Raw genomic sequence first — 20,354 nt, 5'->3', positions numbered from 1 at the left:
CAGGACAGGAAACCCAAGTCAAGCAGCCCAAGTCAAGCCCACAACTCAGCAGCTGTCACTCTCACTCCCTTCCCCCAATCACCACCCCCTTTCTGAACTCCCTCTCCTACTACTCAATAATTTGTTCCAGAGGTGAGCATATATAGATCTCTGTGCACCTCTCAGACAACCTCCTTCTGCTGTAATGCAAGGATTTACAGCTGCAGTAGGAGCCCAACTCTGCATCTGAAAGGAACAAAACAGAATAATTGACCACCCTTCTAAAGCTACACATGGGGATATTCCATAAGAACAAAGCATCTGCTCTTCTTTGGGCTCCTTCCTCCAGAATTATTTTTAGGTGGCGGGCCAGTGGAGGGGCCATTGCCCTCCCAAATCCAATATGATCAACATTTCTTTGCCAGGGGTCACTCAACTCACCCCTGTCTTGGCTTGTGTGGCAGGAGGAAGATCTCTCCACCTGTCTCATTCCTCCTCAAACTTAATGCTCCCTTCTTTCGAGTACCCCATTACTCCCAAAGGAGACAGGGACTGTCCCTTTAAGAATTGCTGTAACGATGCTGGCCTTCACTGGATGATCTGGCATCAGTCCCTACTGCTGTCCCAACATCTAGGTGTCTAAGATTAAGGTGGGTTCAAGATAAAATTTTACCAACTAAGGCAGAAAGTGCAAATAGCACTCTCCTTTCATTAATGAACATGGTCATCACAAGCTACCACAAAATTCCCTTATACAAGACTCACTGAAAGGAATGGGAGTTCATGTTCAGCTCCTGCTCATAATAGGCCCTACTGTCATCTCACTTCACAGAACTGCACATGTGAGTACAATTGCGATTTTGGGGACCTCCTCTTATATGTGTGAATGCGTTCTGATGTTCCAAGCTACACCTGGGCCAATATGGTTTGGTTTCTCCACGAATGTTTCCATCAGCCATTTTTTTGGCACTGCTCACTAAAAAAATCCCCCCAAACTTGTCTTTACTCATTTCCAGTGACATCAAACATCCATATTCCATTGGCTATGTTGGATTGCAATGACATACCATCGATTGCATGATCTCTGATTGGGTGAGATCATTCATGTGACTTACAGAGAAAGGAAGATACATGGGCATCTTATAAACAACTGGGGCAGGAAAGATGAATATTCACACAATTGGAGTGATTTTTGCCTCACTGAAAATGCTGGTTTCTACCAGAGAACTGGATAACTATCAGTGCAGGTCTATTCAAATCCCAGGACAGCCATGTTAGTCTTCTGCAGCCAAAACAACACAAGATCCATTGAAGTGCCTTAATATACTAGTGAATTTATTGTGGCAGAGGTTTTCATGAGCTAGAGCTTGCTTAGTCACACTTCATACATCAGACCAAGTAGTATGTGGTTCACAGAAGCCTCTGCCACAATAAATCCACTGACCTTCAGGTGCCACAAGACTTTTGTTATTCTATGTGAAAAGTCGGTTTCCATACGACCTCAGATGCCAAGATAGTAAACCCCAAGCCTACCTACATACCTTTGCACAGTCTCTTATGGGGATGTAACTGGGGCCAGGAAAGGGGAGGCGCAGGAAACAGGAAGATCTACAAACACAAAGAGAAAGAAACACAACAGATTTAAGGGAGAGTGTCCACTATGGCAGAAGGAGCCAAAATGTATGGGTCACCAAGTCAAGATCTGTGCAAGTTCAGGGCCAGCAAGAAGTTCCAAATCTGGCAGCAACCAATCATTTGAAGACCGACTGGAATGTAGGACACTCAGGGGTTTTCATTTTCTTCATGAATTTTTTAAACTCTTTGTTCTTCTTATCCCACTTATGAATAGCCGTCAGCAGGTACTGGGTCTTCACCTTGCGCCCCATGATGAGAAAGTTGTTGTTCAGGTTGTCCAGCTGGTGGCAAGGGCAGTCTGCGCCGTTCTTTAAGTACAGCACCAACTTCTTCAGGTCTTTCTTTTTGATGGTGCCCAGCTTCAAAGGCTTCTTCTTCTTCGGGATGATTTTCTTGTCTCCATTTTCTTTTTTTACCTCCTTTATTTTCATCTTTAAAGCTGGAAGACAACAAAAAGAGAAACCCCAAATGGATGAAACTGTTGTTAGTTTCTGGAAGGAAAATTTGGGACATGTTACTAACAATCGTATCCTAACCAGAGTTACACTCTTCATTGAAGTCAATGGGCTCAGAAGGGTGTAGCTGAGTTTAGGGCTGCTTTGCAAAAGACCCCACCCCGCCCCCCACTTTCAAGAATTAAAAATCGGGTCTCTACATAAATATGTGGGTGCATGTGAGTGAATGAGTGAAAGCTTTGTTGTGTTTTTTTTAATAACCTGCTTTAAAATGAAACTTGCATTTTATTTAACAAGAATGCCAAAGTCTATACTCATAACTTAAAACTTGAATTAATCACTTTTTATCAAATACAGTAAATTAAAGCCAATTGTTTTCTATGTAAAAAGGCCAAAAATAGCTGACTTTTGAATTGAAACATTGTAAATATAACTCAAGAGGTCTTGCATTGCATTTATTACTCCACAAATTATGAATATTTATGACATCAACCAAAAGGCTTCTGCGCTTTTTATCTCATGGGAAAATACAGTTCTGCTCAGCAATCGCCTGCTCTCACTTGCAAAAAGTTCTCAGCTATTCATCCCAGCTAGGTTTTGCATACTGGGTTGCATCCAGTGATCTGTCAGCACAAGGTACTGATGGTCATGGATCTTCCCTGCATTTTCCTCCCCTCAACAGCCCTTTCTGACTCTCAGAAAGTTTATCCCAATTTGCAGAAACCACATACAGCAAGTCAGGAGGCTGTTGAGTAGGGTTGTCAGGTCTCCCCTGGCTACTGGTGGGGGATGGAGGTTGCCAGATCTAGGTTGGGAAACTCCTGGAGATTTGGGGATGGAGCCTGGAGAGGACAGGGTACCATGCCATAGAACCCACCCTCCAAAGCATCCATTTTCTCCAGGGGAACTGATCTTTGTAGTCTGCAGATGAGCTGTAATTCCAGGGGATCATCAGGTCTCACCTGGTGGTTGGCATCCCTACTGTGGAGAGGAGGGGGAAAGAAACAAAATCACCCCATATGCTTCTGCCATTGGTGCTGTTCCACCAACGGAAAAGAGAGGAGAGATTTTCCCCTTTCACCAGTGCAGTCTCTCTCTCTCCACTCTGTAGATGGGGGTCCTGCATTCTTGAGAATTCATGGATCCCCCCCAGTCTTTACACCTTACACCATTAATTTAACTGTTGCACCTTCCCCTTTGTCCCTAACCCCATATAGTGGGCAGCTCAAAAGGCTTTGTGGGTTTATGAGCAAAGATTTTAAATTATGCTCCTCAGTAGCATTTAGTTGCAAACCAATAGGTTTGAACTGGTACAGCAACCAAATATGATGTTCTTTTGGCCAGCAAGGCAGCTGGAAGATGCTGGAAGATGCAGATGCTCCATGACTGACACATAATGGTGAACACACATATCCAGAGGATCACACATAAGCATGCTGTTCCAGTATGCGAGGCAGGAACACTAAACAACTGAAAAGGGCTTCTCTCCATTTCAGATCCTTAGTTCCACACTCTTCAGAAACCAAACCTATCATACATAGCCTATGCCCCGTCCCCTGCCTTCCCTTGGCTATCTTCCCCCTATCAAAAAGTAGATTGTAAGCACCTCAGGGCAGGGATCTGTCTTCACTGCTGCTTGGGCTCTGTACAGCGTTGCATACTTCAGCAGTGCTGCATGACACATAAATGATAACAACAAGGAAAAGACAACAGATTCTTGCTTTGTATTTGGAGCATCCACAAGCTGAAAAATCCTCCTGAAAGACATTAGCATTGGGGGCCATATGTGCTTGATCAAGAAAGGAGCCAAGTGGCACAGAAAGGGATCTTTTAATGCGCAACACATTGTCGTCATTTTATCCCATAAACTGAATTCCACTGTACAGCCACCACAAAAGGAACATTAACTTGGGACTGAAGCTGCAATCAATAACTTGGGGAAAGTACTTGAGCCCAAAGAAGGGAATATTTTCCATTGAGGTCACATCAGATTAGCTTCCCTATTCTTAGGGGACAGTGCCTGCACTGGCAAACTGTTCCAAGCACCTTTGTGTGTGTATTGGGGGCGGGGGTAGACTGCTTGAGTCAAATAAATGGACAGGGACACATCATACATGGCTTTTTTCACAGCAGCTGAAATATACTGAGTTCAGATGCGTAGAAGTGATCAGCTCATAGTTTATTAGTGATTCAGCAAAAGAAAGAAGAAGACTGCAATCCCTGGCCAAAGCCAGGTATTTATGCCTGTAAAGGGTTATACCCCCCAAAAAACCCACTCTCAACGATAGGCTATTTACACTCTATTGTTTCCCAATAGGTTTACTCTAGGATCCTTGTCTCCCTACTGGTCCATTCTAGGATCCTAGCAATCTATTGCTCAGTCCTTTTGCAAGGGCAGTTCAGGCTCAATACATAACACCCCTCCCCCCAAGGTTCAGAGACTCTTCAACTGACAAAGTCCTTTAAGTACACTGGTCGGTACCACTCACGGTTTGAGCAGCGTGGTTCCGCTGATGGGGCTGCGGGTTCAGGAACCATGCCGGGGGCCGGCCCCACTGCCGGACTGGGAGAGGGTGGTGGCGCCGGGACATCCGCTGATGGCCTCCAAAGGCCGTCCGTTGATTTCTGGGTGGGCGCTGCCGGTGGGCATGTTCTCCTCGGGCTCCAGCTCCTCTGGGCTTACAAGCTCCTCGTCACTGCCTTCTGGTATGGGTATCATGGGTTCGGCATTCAGCAGGGAGGAAATGGTTGCGGAGTAGGTCTATGTGTCGACAGGGCCGTCTTCTGTGGACACCTCATATGATAGAGGCCCGGTCACCCTTATAACCTTGGCAGGGATCCAGGCTGGACCACTGGAGAAGTTGGCAGTGGGAGGCAGCTGAGGGCGTCTGCGTGACCCACCGCTTTACCGGACCTGTGGATGAGCGCATACTGGTAGCCGGCCAAGAAGATAGACCATCAGAGTACCCTGGGGGACAGCATCTGTGGGGTCTGGCGATTCGGAGCCAACAGACCCTGGAGGGGTTTGTGGTCTGTCACAATGGTGAAAGGCCACCCGTAGAGGTAGTCATGAAACTTCTTGACACCTGCCACAATTGCCAGTGCCTCTTTGTCAATCTGCCTGTAGTTGCGCTTGGCCAAAGACAAGGTGCGGGAGTAGTAGGCTACAGCGAAGGTCTCAGCCATGGGGACAGCAATCAAAACATTGTTGAAGAACGGCTGGACCCCAGGGATACCTTTAAGGAGACAGTCCATTAGATCTTGAAAGATCCCTGGGGCCACACTGACCCCGCATTCCAGCTGCTGCACCCAGAACGCACCCCTGTGCGTCACGATCGTCTGAGCCTCTGTGGTGGCATTGTCTATGGGGAGCTGTTGGTACGCCTGGGCCAAGTCCAATTTGCTGAAAACCTTCACCCGCCAAGGATGCCAAAACATGGCTGACTACTGGAATGGGATAAGTGTGGTCCTGCAGGGCCTTGTTTATGGTCCCCATTGGGCTTCACTGGGGTGATGATGGGGGTCTCCCAGCGGGCATATGGCACTGGCTCTAAAAACCTCTGCGCTACCAGGCGGTCCAGCTCTCCGTCTATCTTGGGCTGCAACGCAAACGGGACGTGCCTGGCCTTCATACAGATGGGGCATACAGCTGGGTTGAGGTCTAGGGAGACCGGCGGACCAGCGCAGCGACCAAGCGTCCCATCAACAACAGCTGGGAACTCATTGCACACGTTGCTGAAGTTCGTAGGCTGCACATGATGCACCCCCTTCACCTTGAACCCCAGGGGAGCAAACCATGACAGACCCAGTAAACTAGTAAGCCACCCTTCCACCACCAACAAATCTAAAAGTTCTTCTAAGTTCTTATACTGCACATGGAACTTGCCCCACCCTTTAATGGCCACCGGGTTCTTTTGGAAGTCTCTGAGGGTGAAGCCCGTGGGTTCTAGGCAGGGACCGTCTTGTCGGCAGAGCCTCCTGAGAGTCTCTTCTGAGATGATGCAGATGGAGAACCCCATGTCCAACTCCGTTTAGCAAGGGGCCCCCTCTATTAACACAGTTACTTTAATTTTGTTAGGGGTGTCCTGGGGCAAGTGTAGTACCTGGTGTTGGTGGATGGCTGTATTGTGGAGCTCTGCGGTTTGGACAATGGCGGTTTCCTTGGGAACGGCAGGCTCGTGTGGCATTTGTGCTCCTCATCACAGCTGGCGCAAGGTGCTTGAGCAATGGTCTTCACGAGCTGCGGGGCAGTGGCGGATGGTGGGCGCAAGTCCTGGCGAGCCGGGTAGCATACCTAGAGTATTTCTTCCTCGTACAAGGCGTCGGAGACTGGGGATGTGGAGGCCTGATGTGCAGAGTGGGCCTGGCGTTCCCGTTGTGCCTTTTCAAAAGCCGTGGCCATGTGTAGTGCCTTGTCCAGTTTGAGTTCATTGGTACCAATGAGTTTGTGGCGGAGTTTCTGTTTACCGATGCCCCAGACAAACTGTGTTAAGAGGGCGTCCTCGAGATCTGGGAATTCGCAGTTTATGGCCAGCCTGCGGAGATCAGCCATGAAGTTGGTGGGCACTTCACCGGCCTTTTGGTGGCGTGCCAAAAAGTCCATGCGCTTCGCCATCTTGGTTGGCTGAGGCACGAAATGGCCAGTGAGGGCCTTGATGAGTTCATCGTACGCTGCTGCTTCAAGGGTTTTAGGAGCGATGAGGCCCTGGGCTAGTCGTAGCATGGCGATGCCGCATGTGCTGAGCAGGAGTGACTTCTTCTTGTTGGCGTCATCTATGCCTTGGAACCGAACGAAGTACTTCAGCAGCTCTACCCACGCTTCCCAAAACTCAGGGTGAGCGGGGTCGAATGCAAGAATGACTCCCGGAGTGGCAGCCATTACCCGTGGAGCGATGCGAGGCACGGAGTCCTGGAGATCATTGTGCGGTGCGGTGCTGGAGGCTGGGTCAGGCTCGCTCATTGGGATCCCACCTTTGTCGCCAGTGAAATATACTGGGTTCAGACGTGTAGAAGTGATCAGCTCATAGTTTATTAATGATTCAGCAAGAGAAAGAAGAAGACTGCAATCCCTGGTCGAAGCCAGGTATTTATGCCTGAAAAGGGTTACACCCAAAAAAACCCCACTCCCAACGATAGGCTATTTACACTCTATTATTTCCCAACTGGTTTACTCTAGGATCCTTGTCTCCCTACTGGTCCATTCTAGGATCCTAGCAATCTATTGTTAGGCATCCCAAGCTCAGTCCTTTTGCAAGGGCAGTTCAGGCTCAATACATAACAGCAGCCATGCACACAGCTGTGAACAAAACCTCTTGAACAGTAAGAGAGTCTTTTGGGCCACTGAGAAGTAACTGAGTTCTCATTACAGCTTCACGTTGCCTGGTCCAGAGCCCTTTTGGTCTGGGAAGCCTGGTCCATGGACTCCCTGGGGTAGAAATGCAACTAAAGTAGAGAAAAATTAGCAGACCCCCATTTTAGTATCACAAGAATTGTTTCATTTCATATAATTTTGTGGCTCTTAGTTCATGTGTTATCTTGGAGACATTTAGCCACAATTTATACCCACTGGCTGCCCCTCATCAATAACTCTATATATCTTTCTGTTTGCAAATTCCTAAGCAGAGGCTTGGTTCATCTTTTAAGTTATGGCTATATAAATGAGATAAATGAGGTATTAAGGCCCATGCAGAGTTTTCAGAGGGAAAAAAGGGAAATAAATATTTGTACTGTTGTTTATCTGCTTGGTAAATTATGACTCGGGATAATTTCTTTGTGTTTACTATTATCATTTATTAGTACGGTTATTTATTTTTGTAGATAAACTGCTGCCTTGTGTTTCACAAGGTTGTTTTAAAATGATGATAAAATTTATGAGGGAAACGATGTGGTATTTTTTTGGGGGGGAGCCTGCACATTGCCATAGATGTTGGCTGTGACAGCTTTATCTACAGCTGATGGAACCTACTGAACGGTAAGCTATAGATGGGGAGTTTCATCCAGGATAAAATTTTCTACCAGCAGAACAGAACGCTGCTACTTTCCCACTGCAACCCACTGATCTCCACAAAATACTGCTCCTTGGGGTCATGGGACCCTGTAGTACAACATGAAGGGGGTCTGCAGTGGTAAGTGGGAAATTGCCAATTTAGTATGGGTTTACCTCAGGGTGTCTGAGCAACTTACCTAAGGTCACTTCGTCAGCCCCACAGCTGAGAAGGACTTTGAACCCAGACACTTTCAAGCTCATGTCTCACACTCTCAAACACTGTTCTATACCAACATCTTTAGATCCTAAGGTTACCAACTCTGGGTTACGAAATTCCTGGAAATTTAGAGATAGAGTCTGGGGAGACAGCTCAGCAAGGATGTGATACTGTACAGTCCACCCTCCCAAGCAGCCATTTTCTCTAGGAAAATTTGGGGGGGTTCAGATTACCCTTTTAAAGCCGTTATTGTACCGTCTTGGAGTAAACCGGTACAGGGGCGGCCATTTCACACAGTCTTTCCACTACTGGTAAGGAGCCGTCTCTGAAGCGGTTTGGCATTTCAAACTGTGCTGGTTTGTTTTCCCGCCCTTTTTTGCCCACGCAGGCGATCTTCGTTTTTTTTAAAACATTCTTTTAAGAGCGCTATAGCACTATAACACAACACCAAAACAGCACAATAGCGACCCCATTGGAATACCTGGATTCCATTGAGATACATGAGATTGGGGGATTTAAAAATAGGAAGTGGACACAAACTGGGTAGTCAGATACCCTGGTTTCTTTACTTTCAGCTAAGGCATGCCATAGAACAACTGAACATGAAATAAATGGTGGGGAAACCACGTACTGACTTAGAATTTCTTTTCTATACCTTTGAACGCACTGACAAGGGCCTGATTTCAGCGACATATCAACTTTTAAACACTTCTAACTCATCCAAAAAACTTCCTTATTAATGGCTATGGCAAGATGATTGTAGCTCGCTTCTTGATGATAACTTTTGGAAAGAAGTTTGGGAGTCCAAGAATCCCTTCCCGAACTCTATATCATTAGAGATGCAGGATCTTAAACTTTTAACAAGATGGTGCTTGACCCCCCAAAGGTTATCTCGCATTTATCCAACAAGCTCCCCAAAATGTTGGAAATGCGAAGAAATTGGCACGTTTGCACACCTATGGTGGGAATGTGAACAGATCACCAGTTTCTGGACAGAAATACAGAAGCTCATACATAAAATAACAGGGATTTTGATCCCTTTGAAACCTGAGAATCTTTTTCTCAAACACTGGCCGATCCATATCGAAACCCACCAACACAAAAAGATCCTGGATATCATGATATTTGCAGCCCGCACAGCCATAGCCACATGCTGGAAAAACCCGAATCCACCAACGATATCTCTTTGGTACCAGAAATTATGGGACCAATTCCTAATGGAATCTGTCACCAACAAAATAAATGATGCAAGTCTGAGACCTGTACCTATTCCTATTATGGAAAAATGGTCTCCTATACTAGATTTTTTAACTACCGAGGAATACCTACCTGCTTCCTGGCAATCCATGCAGAAATGGATGTGATGCTCCTGCAATAACTAATCTAAAGTATAGACAATATATTTCACTACTTACCTTAATGAGCTCATGTTACACTTATAGGTAGTCATTTCACAGAACCACAAACTGTTGTTATTAGGAAATTATAGATGTTTTGAACTGTTATACATTATTACTATACTAGCTAGATGTCTGATTGTATTTATTTCACCTTTGAAATTATTGTACTTTACAATTGCTGACTTCTTTGATTGTTGTATCAGACAAAATCTCTATTTGATTATTGTTAATTTGAATAAAAAAATTTAAATACAAAAAAAAGAAAAAAAATAGGAAGTGGAAGCTTGGGAATGCACAGTTTGAGAGCATTTATTTTTTTTTAACACTAGCTCCTTCCCGGCTTGCAAACATCCTCCTCCTTTTGATGGCCAGCATTTCAGGATGCCATGCTTCCAGGTGGGACCTGGGGATCCCCTGTACTTTCAGCCAGTGTTTCCTCTAAGATGAGTTAGTGTCAGCTGGCTCACAGTTTTTTAGCCTCCAGCTCACACGTTTTTGTCTTAGCTCAGGAAGAATGGCTCCAGAGAAAACTAATTTATGCAGTAGGCCAAATAACTTGCTCATAACTTTTAATGTTTGTGTCTGAAAGGGTCAATATATTCCTTTACGGAGCCGTTACTAAAATGGTTCTGCCTGAAATGTCAGTACAGAAACTGTTAGTGAACAGTTCCTGAAACGGAACATATCAGCTGTCTGAAATTCTCCTCTATCTTTACAGTCTGGAGATCAGTTATAATTCCAAGAAAACTCCAGAGCCAAATGCCTCAACCTGTTAAGGCCGGAAATACAAAATATTCCAGACTTTCTCTGCCATTACAGTTCTTTCAAGACCACTGAGAGAAATGTGGTGTAGTGGTCAGACAACCAGGAACAGCCATATTCAAATTCCCACTATGCCATGAAGCTTACTGGGTGACCCTCTCAGCCTAACCTACATTTCATGGTTTCTGTGAGGATAAAATGTGTGAGGGAAGAACCATGGATGCCACCCTGAGCTCCTTGGAGGGAGGGCACAATATGCGATGGATGCGATCATCAGGGCCTCTCAAGGGTCCAGAGTCTCCTGGGCCATTTCCAGCTTTCAAAACCCCAAGCCATAAGAAAAATTTAAAAAATGATAACACATGATGAACATAAAAGCAGCTGTGAAATTGAACAAATACTAAAAAAATTAACTAGTGTCTAAAGATAAGGCCTCCTTCGAGTTGGAGTCCCAAGACAAATGGTCCTCCTGCCCCCCCCCCCCAGGCCCAGGATGCAATAGAAGGCCCCAGATTGGCTGCTGGCCTAGGCTACAACCGCGAGGATATTTCCCCAGGATTAGCCCCACTGGACAACTATGGGACTTACTTTTCAGGAGACTTGCTAGCCTTCAGTAGACTTCTAGTTGCTCTGGAAGCTACATATCTCTGACTCAGCCCAGCAATATATAGGTTAGGCTTGGGTTTTCTACAGTTCTGGAATTGTAATTTACAAGCATGGAATTGAGGACTGGGTGCAGCATCCTGCACTCAGCTGGTGAAAAACAGTTCTTTTGTCCCGGGCTTTTTTATTGTTGTTGTTTTTCTTTTGGTTCTTAAATGATGTGGGTTGTACACTTGTTCCTCTTTTGTTCTTCGGTGATTTCCTTCCCTTTTCATCTTTACAGTTTTGCTACATGGCTTCTTTATCGTTATTCTGATTTTCCCTCTGATTCAAGTGTCTAAAAATGATTTTGAAGCCTTTTTTAATGCCTGAGTCTCAAAATTTCCTCATGATCTTTTATGTTGTTACTTATCAGTTTTCTTTATTGTTTCATCATTGTATGGAAGCCTCCTCTATGGCACTATGCTGGGCGTATTTTATTATATTTAATTAAAATATCTAAACCAGATGTCGACCTATCGTTGTCAGAAAAATAAAACAGAAGTCCAGTGGAACCTTAAAAATAAGCTTTCATGTCAGAGGACACTTCTTCAGATCCCTTGAAGAGGAAATCATATTCTACACATTTACAGGGAAAATTACAAAAGAGGATGGGGAGAAAAGAGTAGGTGGGGGCAGAGAGAAGCTTGGTGTGAAGCTTATACATCTTCTAGGTAGTGTCAGGAACTGGAACGGATTAGGTTGTTACACTTAATGGAAGATGAGAAAGGTCAGAGTTTCAGGCCTCTTCTCATAGGATGCAGTTAAACTAAAATGTAATCAAATGATACTCCAAGGCTACCCCTCTAGAATTACTATTGTCAGCAACAGCCCCATGGACTGGAACCCATGGAACATTTCCACATGTATAACAACTTCTACCCAAAGATGTGCTAAAACTAAACCTTGCACTCCACTTGCACTAAGTATACCCTATTTATCTCAATGTTCTTTTCTGTTTGCGTAAGACACAGTGAAAGATATTTGTCAATCAGGTCAGTACTGTATGTTCCTTTCTGATGCACAGACATTTCTGATGAAGTCACAGGCACAATGTCTTCTGTTTCAAAATGGCCCCCAGAACGATGGCCTGAGACACGGCTGAGGCTGTCAATTTTTAAAAATGATTTTCTGCATCATGAAAATGCACTTTTGCTTAATTACTAATTTGGCATGGAACAAACATAGGACTGAAACTGGAATAAGAACTTCCATTGTGTTTATCAGCAATAAGCCCAACAGTCATTGGAGTGCTGCAGTAATCCTTTTGCTATTGCCTGAGCAAGCAGAACTACACAAAGCGCATTTCCATCTCCGCTCATACATCACTGGATCTAGCCCCTAGATCATTCCAGCCTGACACTTGCCTACCCAACTCCTTTGTATTTCTAGGCTCGGTTTGTCCTTTCCATTTGCTTACAAGACCAAAAATGTTGAGTCAGGTGCTGCTGTAGCATTGCCTGGCCAATGGACCAACTGTAACAAGGACCCTGTTGCCATGGTTAACTGTTCTGGCATCCACAGAAACCACCATGCAAGCAGTCAGAGGAGAAAAGTTGGCTTGGAACTTTCCACTCCTCCCCAGAGAAAAATGCCTTCACACATGACCTAGCACAAGGGACAGAAGAGTTTAAATACAGCCACTTATCAATACAGATTGAAACTTGGCTTTCTGTACATAATGGGGCTGCCAAAGCAAACAGCTCCCCTGCCTTGAAACCCCCTAACTTCTCCATCAGCTTGACAGACTCCCAAGCATCATATCCCAGGTGGGATCTCAAGAGTCCAATGGCAGAGAAGCTGGAAATCCATCCAGGTTCAGAGGTGTTTATTCCCTCCACTTGACCCCCACCTTTAGTCATTTCTATCCAAGTATTTATTCACCCAAAGGAAAGCTCAGCAAGATGCTAATTTACAGCATAACAAAATACGATACAGGAATTCCCAGCTGGATGTAGTTTGATACATTCACAGAAATAGGATGTGCATGTGGATAAGACAGAAAAAGAATGCACTGGGCTGCAGACAACCAAAGGCAGGGGGAGCTGAAGCAGGAGTCCAGGCAGGATTGAGACCAGAGTTGGATAGAGCATTCAGGGCAGATTCACCATAGAGTCAACTAAAAAAGGCAGAGCCGACTCTAGGATACAATCAGAGCTGGAAAGGCTGGGTGAAGTGGGACTTGAATGAAAATCCAGGCAGGGCAAGTAAATGGATAGGGAAGCAGGAAACCCTGGGAAGGGAGCAGATAAGCCCAGCAAGAGGGAAGGAAGAGGTAGATTGATAGGCCAGGATACCTGAAACAAAGATGGGAAGCTACCCAAAGAAGGCCAGAGCCTCCGAGGCAGAGTCTGGCCAGACACCCAATCTGGGAGCCCGGGTAACTCAATAACTGTGAGCCCTGTTCACCTCATTCACAAGCCAAGCCCTATTTATGGTCCAGCAAGCCATGCTTCACCACTAAGCCAAACACCCAAATTTAATCAGCAGAAAACCTACATTTTCTACAGAGAATAAACCTATGTACACACATATTATGCTTACTCTGTATGTTGGTCTTAAGACTGTAATAATAAACTAAACTAAGAACCTACATACAAATGGTTCTGCAGAAGATTAGCAATACTGGCCTTTTAATTATGGGGATGTCAAGCTGTATTGGAGAAATTGGACTGAATAACTTGTGGGATCTCTTTTGATTTGAGGTTTCCATGATATTATAGGAGACAGTGGAATTCTGGATACAATTTTCGTTGCTTTATCATCACAGGAAAAAACCTTAACATCTGGAGAGATGGCTATTTTATGCTAGAATAATCCCTAAGTGATATGAAAGTGATTTGAGAGAGGCTTTGCTTCCTTCGGCACACAAACATACACAAACACACTTCTTTCATCCAGCTGTTACTTCTGGTCAAACAGGCTTTGCAGGTTTTTTTGAAACAACACAATCATGTTGCAATACTCTTTCAACTACTTGGAGGGGGGGAAATCTCTCTAGAGCACTCCCATATACGCAAATACACACATACACACAGAGATGTTTTGCATACACAGATGTTTCACCAAGGAACTCTCTCTAGCATCAGCCAAGCCTCAACAAATAGGAAGTCATTAACTCCCTGTGGGGCCTGCCACGAAAAGAACAGAACCTAATTGTTGTCCGTTTTCCATAGGCTGCTCTGAACAGAGCCGTTTTTCAGACTTGTCCCCTCTTGCAGCTGAATGAACTGCTCTGGCCATTCTTGGGAGATTCTCAGCACTTCAGAAGGTCATTGCCAAGAGGATAACAAAGCCCATTCTTCCTTGTGCTGCATAGAATGGAAGACTCCCCACACACACCCAAGGCCAGCATGCTACACAGAGAAACTATGGCTACTGCAGTGTTTTTCCTATAGTGTAATTTTTCCAAACTAAAATTTGAGAAACAACTTTTACAGCCAGAAAGATTCAGAATGCCAAAATATAAGAGAGCCCTACCCTCTACATCTGTACAAATCATTAATTGGAGTAACTCTGGACGAATGCAAACCCAAGAGTAGTGGCTCAAGCAGGGATACAACAAAGCAGCCTCCTCTCATGTTGGAGGGGGAGTCCGCTACACTGGAGTGACGGAAAGTTCCAATCACATTCAGAGTTATAGAGATAGAGCAAAATGACCCATCCCCCAACTTTAAGGTGCAGGAAAAGGCTAGTGGTGCAGTGAGTCGTGCAGTCTTCTTGTGGGCGAGAACTTTGCTCTCAGGAATTCCCACAGAGAGGCTGAGGTTGTCTTAGAGCACATAATTTGGCAACAACTGTCACACAAACAGAACAGAGTCCACTTACAGGACCAATCCAGAACTTATGTTAGTGCACGTCCCAGAATCCCCCTGGCAATGCAATGTATGAGCTGCTAGTTCTGATCTGTCTAGCACATTCTTATTCTACCCTTCCTCCAGGCAGCTCAGGTTGGTACATACAGTTCACTCCTCCTTTGTTTTATCTTCACAACAACCCTGCCAAGTAGGTGAGGCTGAGAGAGGGACTAGGTGAAGGTCACTCAGAGAGAGCCATAACAACCAAGAACATTATTGGCAAATTAAAGATAAAGACAGAAAGAGAGAAATTAGCCAGTGTTCCAGCACCCAGATTGTTAGTACCACAGCGAGTTATTTTGGGATATGCAGAAATTACATAATGAAGAGAAGAAGAGATTGGATTTATACCCCACCCTTCACTACCCAAAGGAGTCTCAGAGTGGCTTACAATCTCCTTTCCCTTCTCCTCCCCACAACAGATACCCTGTGAGGTAGGTGGGGCTGAGAGAGCTCTGAGAGAACTGCTCTTGAGAGAACAGCTCTGAAAGAACTTGTGACTGACCCAAGGTCACACCAGCAGCTGCATGTGGAGAAGTGGGGAACCAAACAATGAAATGAAACAAAAAAAAACCCCTCTATTTCTGTTATTCTCAGCATTGAAGTATACCCAAAAGCTAAAAATAAAAACAAACTGACAATCTCTGGAAACAATGAGAAATGTGTGTTGTAGTTTCTGTCACCTGTGCTTTTCATAGCTGTATGAGGTAGCAGCAGGAGGGGGACACTGTGGGAGGATGGGAGAAAGTGCAGATAGTGGGAATGACACACACTTTATCCAGCCAGAAGAGTTAGCAAATGTTCCCTCAAAAACTGATTGTGGCAACAGGCTGTCTGTGCATAGTGTTAGTTAGGCCGATAGCTAACACAGAGAAGATACCACAGAGAAGGGATCTGGATTCTGTGCTAACAATACAGGCATCTGTACTGTCTGTAGAAATGTTTCACCGAGACCATCTGTATAGGTTCCCAATTCTGTATCATGTCTGCTGTTAGCAAATGCTTGATTGTTGCCGTTACTGCATGACAAAGCTTGGGAACAAGAACTTCCTGGGGAGTTGTGCCACTGGTGAATTAGCAGGAGGGGAGATGACAACTGGATATTCTTGTCTGCAGTCAGCACTACTCCAAAAAAAAGGGGGGGGGAGGGGATAAAACCACTAAAAACCCTGCTCCTCTCCAGGCCAAGCTACACATTATATGGAGTTCCAGATAACTTTCACCCAATTTTTTAAAAATGAAAAGCAGCTGCTAGAGGCTACAACCAGGAGCCGACAAACAGCAGGTGGGGAAGAGTTGCTAAATTCTTTCCCTGCAGGCTCTTTTGCCCTCTCAAAATAACACTTCTTCCAAGCTATATAAGTTATGAGGCTTTATGCTTCCCCCTGTGAGAAAACAAGCAGCTGGGGAGGGGAGGGGAATGGGTCAGCCAGGAAAAAAGTTTTAAACTCCTGTCCCTACCCTGACTGCAGTTTCATAGGGCAGTTTTGCATTAAAAGAAAAATAACTGAAGAAAGTTAATGTGCAGGGGCCCTAAGTGAGCCTAAAGTTGGTTCCCACGTCCTCTTTTGGTCCAATCCCATATCTGCATAAGTATGGGAAACCTTCTGTCTCACAGCTCTGTGCTGCTGAGGAACTGTGTCTTGTAAGGGGGTCCTCTCCCAACGTAAGCTTCATCCTGAACTCTCTGTACTTTAGAGAGCAGCTCCTCCACTGAAACTCTCTTCCCCTTTAACATTTTGAAACTGTAAAAAAGCCACACATAAATCTGCAGTCAAAGAAGGAGGCACTGTGTGTGGATGGTTCTTCCACCCACCTTGGCATAGCTTCACAGGATTATTATCAGAAAGCCCCAGGCTGTGAAAGGCTCTGGAGTTGTGCTGTGTAGTGATCCAGATCCAGGTAACTTTCTGATGCAGTCAGAAGGTTACTTGGTTATGTTGAGCTGATGGGCTCTGGAACAAAAGGCTCAAGGGTATAGAGTTTTTCATAGGGTTGCCCAGTGTTGCCTTCATCCTGGCAGGGAGCTCCAGGACTCTTCTGGCGCACGCCCAACGTGCATGGCATGATGATCTCAACCGGAAGTGCTGCTGTTAGCAAATGCTTGCTTGTTGCTATTACTGCATGACAAAGCTTGGGAACAAGAACTTCCTGGGGAGTTGTGCCACTGGTGAATTAGCAGGAGGGGAGATGACAACTGGATATTCTTGTCTGCAGTCAGCACTACTCAAAAAAAAAGGGTGGGGGGATAAAACCACTAAAAACCCTGCTCCTCTCCAGGCCAAGCTACACATTATATGGAGTTCCAGATAACTTTCACCCAATTTTTTAAAAATGAAAAGCAGCTGCTAGAGGCTACAACCAGGAGCCGACAAACAGCAGGTGGGGAAGAGTTGCTAAATTCTTTCCCTGCAGGCTCTTTTGCCCTCTCAAAATAACACTTCTTCCAAGCTATATAAGTTATGAGGCTTTATGCTTCCCCCTGTGAGAAAACAAGCAGCTGGGGAGGGGGTTTTGGGAGGGGAGGGGAATGGGTCAGCCAGGAAAAAAGTTTTAAACTCCTGTCCCTACCCTGACTGCAGTTTCATAGTGCAGTTTTGCATTAAAAGAAAAATAACTGAAGAAAGTTAATGTGCAGGGGCCCTAAGTGAGCCTAAAGTTGGTTCCCACGTCCTCTTTTGGTCCAATCCCATATCTGCATAAGTATGGGAAACCTTCTGTCTCACAGCTCTGTGCTGCTGAGGAACTGTGTCTTGTAAGGGGGTCCTCTCCCAACGTAAGCTTCATCCTGAACTCTCTGTACTTTAGAGAGCAGCTCCTCCACTGAAACTCTCTCTTCCCCTTTAACATTTTGAAGCTGTAAAAAAGCCACACATAAATCTGCAGTCAAAGGAGGAGGCACTGTGTGTGGATGGTTCTTCCACCCACCTTGGCATAGCTTCACAGGATTATTATCAGAAAGCCCCAGGCTGTGAAAGGCTCTGGAGTTGTGCTGTGTAGTGATCCAGATCCAGGTAACTTTCTGATGCAGTCAGAAGGTTACTTGGTTATGTTGAGCTGATGGGCTCTGGAACAAAAGGCTCAAGGGTATAGAGTTTTTCATAGGGTTGCCCAGTGTTGCCTTCATCCTGGCAGGGAGCTCCAGGACTCTTCTGGCGCACGCCCAACGTGCATGGCATGATGATCTCAACCGGAAGTGATGTCATCACGCTGGGCACATTGTTCAGGGGACACTCTAGAATTTTGGTAAAAACTCTATGGTCACCATAGAGGATTGGGGTCCCTGAAACTGGGGGAAATCCTGCCCCCATTGGGGGGGTTGGCAACCCTAGCTTTTCAGTATTGAAAAAAGATTACTAAAGGGGACCATGATAGAGGTTTATGCATGAGGTACAGAAAGTGGATAGAGATAGCATTTTCTCTCTCTCTCTCATAATGCTAGAACTGGAGGTCACTCAATGAAATTGATGGGTAGTAGGTTCAGGACAGACAAAAGAAAATACAAGTAAATAAATTGTGGAATTTATTCCCCATGGACATTGTGATGGCCATGAGCACAGATGGAGGATAGGGTCCATCAAAGGCTTCTAACCACAGAGAGTAAAGGGAACCTTCACATCCAGAGGCAGCAAACCTCTGAATCCCAACAATAGGAAGCAACATCAGGGGAAACTCTTGCCCTCTGTGCCGTTTGCTGGAACTCCAGGACAACTGGTTGGCCACTGTGTGAGACTAACAGTGTTTTCCCCTCATTTGGTAAAAAGAAACATGAGTCCTGTGGTGCAGATTAACAATCAAACAGATTTATCCAAGCATAAGCTTTCACAGGCTGTAGTCCACTTCATTAGATTCTCAATCAGCAGATATCTACGTATGTTGAGAAAAGGGGGGGGGAACATTGCTTGAGCATCATGAAACATCACAAACGATATGTCTTGCATTCCATGTATTTACCCAATATTCATGCTTTCCTTTCCCTCTCTGTGCCCATGTGCCTCCGCTAGCCAAGAACTGCATCTGATGAAATAGGCTCTAGCCCACTAAAGCTTGGGCTTCAATTAATATGTCAGTCTAGGGTATCACATTACTGCTTTTTGGGTTTTGCAGCAATGGCCTAATACAACAACACCCCAGTGGAATTCCTGAACTACTAGTAAAGCCTTTTAGGTCAGGCTGGGACTTTGCTGAGGTAACAGGCATTTGTGGCCATGCCTGGTTCTACTGCCTTTCCAGGTGCAGACACACACACCCAACCTAGATCCACTGACAAATGCAGCCACTGAATTTTAATTTGGTAGTGAGGGTGCAAAAAAAAAAAGTGGTAACCCACAAAGAACAAGCAAACCAGAACATGGGTCCATAATACAACATAGCTGAAGAACCCCCACCCTGGCATTTTCACTCCTACGTTTTTAACAGGGCAAGCAGTGTTCTTTATTTCCTGGCTGTCCTTTTCCACCCCAGATATGGCCGCATTCCAACAGCGGGCACAGCAATTCCCACGGCAACTCTGGAAGCCCCCCCCCCTAAGGTTACTTGGTTATGTTGAGCTGATGGCCTCTGGAACAAAAGGCTCGAAGGTATAGAGTTTTTCATAGGGTTGGCCAGTGTTGCCTTCATCCTGGCAGGGGGCTCCAGGCTGGCTTCAGGACTCTTCTGGCGCACGCCCAACGTGCATGGCATGATGATATCACCCGGAAGTGATGTCATCACACTGGGCGCATATATACCAGTATTTATGCCCTGTTATGGGATTTGGTTTAGGTTCTGGGTGGAATTCCAGAATCATTTAGGTGGAATTCCAGAATCATTTAGGAATTCCAGAATCATTTATTCCCTATGGGGGCTGGGGGGGGGCAGCTTGGAGTGACTGTTTTTCAACTACATGACTCCAAAAAGCTCAACAGAACCAATGGCAAACCAGAAAATCCAAGCAGTACACTGGCCAGTGTGACAAGTCTGACAAAACGAATGTCAAACCCAAGAATCCACATGAAGCCAACTCGAGCAAGGGTCACTGCTGCAAGCCCAACAGAACCAATGTCAAATGAAAGAGTCCAACTTGGAGCCCCCCATTCCACACAAAAAAAAAAACTTTAAAAATTAAAATGAAAAGCAGTTAAATTGTAAAACAAGCTGAACCCAACAACATAAGCCTTATAAATCTTTTTGAAAACAGCATATTACAAAACAAAGCAAAACTATTTTTAAAAGAACCAGACAGGAAAAAATGCTCCCTCCTCCCCCACTACATGAGGCTACAAAAAAGAACACCACTGGCAAAAAATAATAACGCACAAGCAAGTAAGCAAGTATATAATGATCAAATAAGCATAACAGCAAGTATAATATAAATCAAATAAACATAACAAGTATGATATAAATCAATAGGCCAAAGTGCAATAATAAATCATAATAGAA

The 20,354-nt window shown here is 45.0% G+C and overlaps 1 protein-coding gene across 2 annotated transcripts in view; it reads right to left on the bottom strand.

Annotated features, from left to right (window-relative positions):
• Positions 1–271: 271 nt before the first annotated feature.
• The window catches only part of SFRP1 (secreted frizzled-related protein 1), a 69,126-nt gene continuing 49,043 nt past the window's right edge, over positions 272–20,354 (bottom strand). Inside the window, exons 3-4 of one of the 2 annotated variants that reach the window (XM_015414202.1) lie at positions 1,854–2,053; positions 272–1,587 (exon numbers count right to left, since the gene is read on the bottom strand). In XM_015414202.1, coding sequence (XP_015269688.1) covers positions 1,513–1,587; positions 1,854–2,053 — 275 coding nt within the window. In that variant the 3' untranslated portion in view covers positions 272–1,512. Of the gene's footprint in view, positions 2,054–20,354 lie in introns of both variants that reach the window. The other variant, XM_015414201.1, reaches the window with a different exon arrangement.

Source organism: Gekko japonicus, unplaced genomic scaffold, assembly GCF_001447785.1.
Source record: "Gekko japonicus isolate JY-2015 unplaced genomic scaffold, Gekko_japonicus_V1.1 scaffold9, whole genome shotgun sequence".
In the NCBI taxonomy this organism is placed as follows: Eukaryota; Metazoa; Chordata; class Lepidosauria; order Squamata; family Gekkonidae; genus Gekko; species Gekko japonicus.
This window is presented reverse-complemented; position numbering and strand designations above follow the sequence as displayed.